Source organism: Rana temporaria, chromosome 3 (genome assembly GCF_905171775.1).
Source record: "Rana temporaria chromosome 3, aRanTem1.1, whole genome shotgun sequence".
NCBI classification, from domain to species: domain Eukaryota; kingdom Metazoa; phylum Chordata; class Amphibia; order Anura; family Ranidae; genus Rana; species Rana temporaria.
The window spans coordinates 475637307-475640670 of NC_053491.1; the positions used below are offsets into that span (position 1 = coordinate 475637307).

General features: G+C 39.8%; 1 protein-coding gene across 1 annotated transcript; it reads left to right on the top strand.

The window, feature by feature from the left end:
* Positions 1-413: 413 nt before the first annotated feature.
* Positions 414-1340, top strand: LOC120930710 (olfactory receptor 11L1-like). Its single transcript, XM_040341886.1, has one exon. The coding sequence runs from the start codon at positions 414-416 to the stop codon at positions 1338-1340; it is 927 nt and encodes a 308-aa protein (XP_040197820.1).
* Positions 1341-3364: the final 2024 nt, after the last annotated feature.

Sequence of the window (3364 nt, forward strand, 5' to 3'; positions counted from 1 at the left end):
GGAGATCAACTCCACAAACCATGATAGAATTTTCTTGGTTTGCCTGTACCTATGTATTGATTCATGATGGTATCCCAAATACAATATGCTATTACTATTATATAATTGCCTAAAACTCTTTTCAAGTCTATGTAATAAGATGTGTAATGTTGCATTTTTAGATTAATGCATTGAGAACTTACCTAATAACTGTATTGTGTATTTATCCATCTAATTTTTATAGAAGAGACATATGGAGGTTACAAATGGCATAAATCCATCTAGTCTAATCAACCATAATAATTTGCAAAGTTAAACCAAATGATAACTAGCTAAATAAAAATGGAAATAAGCATAACTCCCAAACTTGACTTCTGAAGAACAAAAAACAAAAAAGAATACTATTATTCAAAAGGCTTGCATACCTTTAAGCCATGTCTCAGAGCAATATCACCATCATCACTGAGATTCATCTTCTTGGTTTTTACAATCTTTATCATCTCAACATTTTTCTTTTTATTATTTTTTTCATGATTTACTACCTTACAACAAGTGGAAACTTGCTCCTCATAGTTGTAGTAGCCAAGATCAGAAATCTGCACTCTCCGATGTACATTTTTCTCACTCAGCTCTCCATATCGGACATAATAATGGCCAACAGCATTTGCCCGAGTTTGCTTCATGTGTTGGTGGACCAACAAACCACAATCACCTTTACAGGCTGCCTAGCTCAGTTTTACTTTTTCAGTGCCTCTTTGGCCCTTGAATCTCTCCTTTTGACTGTGATGTCCTATGACCGATATCTTGCTATTTGTAACCCTCTACGATACAACGCTATTATGAATTATATATTTTGTTTAAAACTAATTTTATTTTCATGGCTATTGAGCTTTTCTGTGATTTTAAATCATGTCCTAGCAATTTCTAATTTACAATTCTGTGGCTCTAATGTTATTGATCATTTCTTCTGTGACCTGTCTCCTCTGTTGGAGCTTTCTTGTTCAGACACAAATCTTGTACAGACCGAAGTTACAATACTCACTATTCCGATGGCTGTGATCCCATTTCTATTGATCATTGCATCATATTGCTATATTATTGGCACTATCTTAAGAATCCCTTCAGTCACCGGAAGAAAAAAAGCCTTCTCCACTTGCAGCTCCCATCTTGGAGTTGTATCTCTATATTATGGAACTCTTCTTTGTACATATGTGGCTCCAACACGGGGGCAGTCATTAATTGTCAGCAAAGTACTGTCCCTTCTGTATACTGTCGTGACTCCATTGATTAACCCTCTTATATATAGTTTTAGGAATAATGATATTCAAGAAGCTTTTCATAAAATGTGCAGCATGCATTGATACAGTATAACATTGACACACAAATGAATATGAGACATCTAAAATACATTTTTAAACATGTGTGCAAAAACAGTTCTGGCAGCAATGGGGTTAAATGAAGAGAGGACTGGGTCAAGATTATGTATTTTTTGTAACCAGCTAGTCATTATGTATCAGTCTTCTTGCACGTTGCTGAGAGAAAACAAGTCCTTTTCGAGCGACGTCTGGAAGAGATCTTTGATCTGCGGTTTTGATGGTCAACAGGGTTTCATCGCAGGATTGACAGGGAAGTCTTTTATGGTTGGACCATGTAGGTAGTAGTTCCAGAAACAATGTATGATACTATGGGGTAGTGAGGACTGGAAAATGAACAACAGCAACAAAAACAGGAATAACTTGTAGAAAAATATAAAAAGAACTCACAAAAAATGCAAGGTGATGGGTAGCATCATGCGCTAATGGTGAGTGGGGTATAAGGCTAACCATAGCAACAGCAGGTTGATATGGTGAAGTATTTTTTGTGATTGTGAGGGTCTGGAGGATAGGCCGAGATACTTCAGCTACAATTACAAGAACAGAAGAAAAAAAGGCAGGGGATATTTAAAAGATGCCAGGACAGCATTCAGCTCTATTCCGCCTCCCTGTGGTGTGGTTGGCATGGGTCAGGAGGTAGGTCATCGGCAGGAAGGATGTTCCATTCTTTAATCAGGTCTAAGCCTATCCCCAAACTCTGGATACTAAAGGAATTTCCCTGTCATTTGATTGTGAGTTTGGTCAGGAAGCCCCACTGGTATCCTATGCCATTGTTGTTCAAGGCCTTAATGAAGGAGACAAGCGTATTTCTATTGAGTAGCATCATTTTGAAGAGATCAGCATATAGTTTTATGCCTGCATGTGAGGCTTGAAGAGCCAGTGAATGTTTTGCTGCAGACATGAGTTTCTCTTTTATGTGATAAACGTGTATCCTCACTAACACTTCTCTAGGGACAGATGTGGGCAGGAAGTCAGATTTGGGGATCTAGTGTGTCCTGTCAATGGCCATTTCTAGGTCAGAAATCGATTGGTGGCAGTGTCTCATTAATTGTTGGAGGTATGGGACTAGGGCATTAGGAGCGACCGATTCTGGAATACCACTGAACTTAATATTATTCCTTCTCGAGCAGTCCTCTAGATCTGCTATTTTCTATTTCAATAGTGGTAATTCTGTATCATGGTGGTTATGAGTGTCCACTAGAACATTATATGCCATAAACATTTCACAGATGTTTGTCTCCACAAGTCTTTGTTCATGGTCTTGCACAGCATGAGAGATTGGGGTTATGACTGCTGAAAAATCCACACATAGATACTGTCTCAAAGAAAGAAACATATTTTTCATGGCCAGTTCAGATACTGCCTTGTCACTAGCAGAAAAAGCCTCACCTGGGTCACCCTTATATAGGAGCATGAAGAACCTGTGCTCCGGTATGTATGGCCCGGTGTTGTTACCATGCTCAGGAGAGCTGCTCCGAGCACTGCCGGTGCCATCTTGGTGGCAAGTCGAGCTCTGGGTGGGTAAAAATCCATCAGTTTTTGGGGCTGATTAGGGGTTTTCTGGCATTGGGCATGTCATCCATGTGTGAAGGAACTTGTGCCAGACTGGTGATTCGGGGGTTGCCCCGATCATTGGTTTGTAGTTTGTGTGTATGCTGGATGGGCAGAGAAGCTCTAGAGATCAGTGTCCATCTGCAGCGCTGGCCGGACACTCCCCCAAAACAAGCCAGTTAAGTGGAGTCAAATGAGGAAGAGAGTGATCATGTTAAATTGGGGTAGAGAATTATTTCTCTGCAACAAGAGAATTTTTTTTTTACAATGGGTACAACAAAATGGATGACTGCAAAGGAGAAGGGAGTATACTTACCTTTCTGCCATCTGAACTGCTATAAGCACTCCGGTGATGAAGAATGGCCCCCCAAAGCTTACTGGGAAACCAAAACATTGGGGAATGTTGATCTCCTGAGGTACCCATAGCTCTAATTGTATTGTGACCACAACCACCATATTTT

Excerpts from the sequence above, each read along its gene's own strand:
- LOC120930710 (XM_040341886.1), top strand. The coding sequence starts at position 414 with ATGTCTCAGAGCAATATCACCATCATCACTGAGATTCATCTTCTTGGT.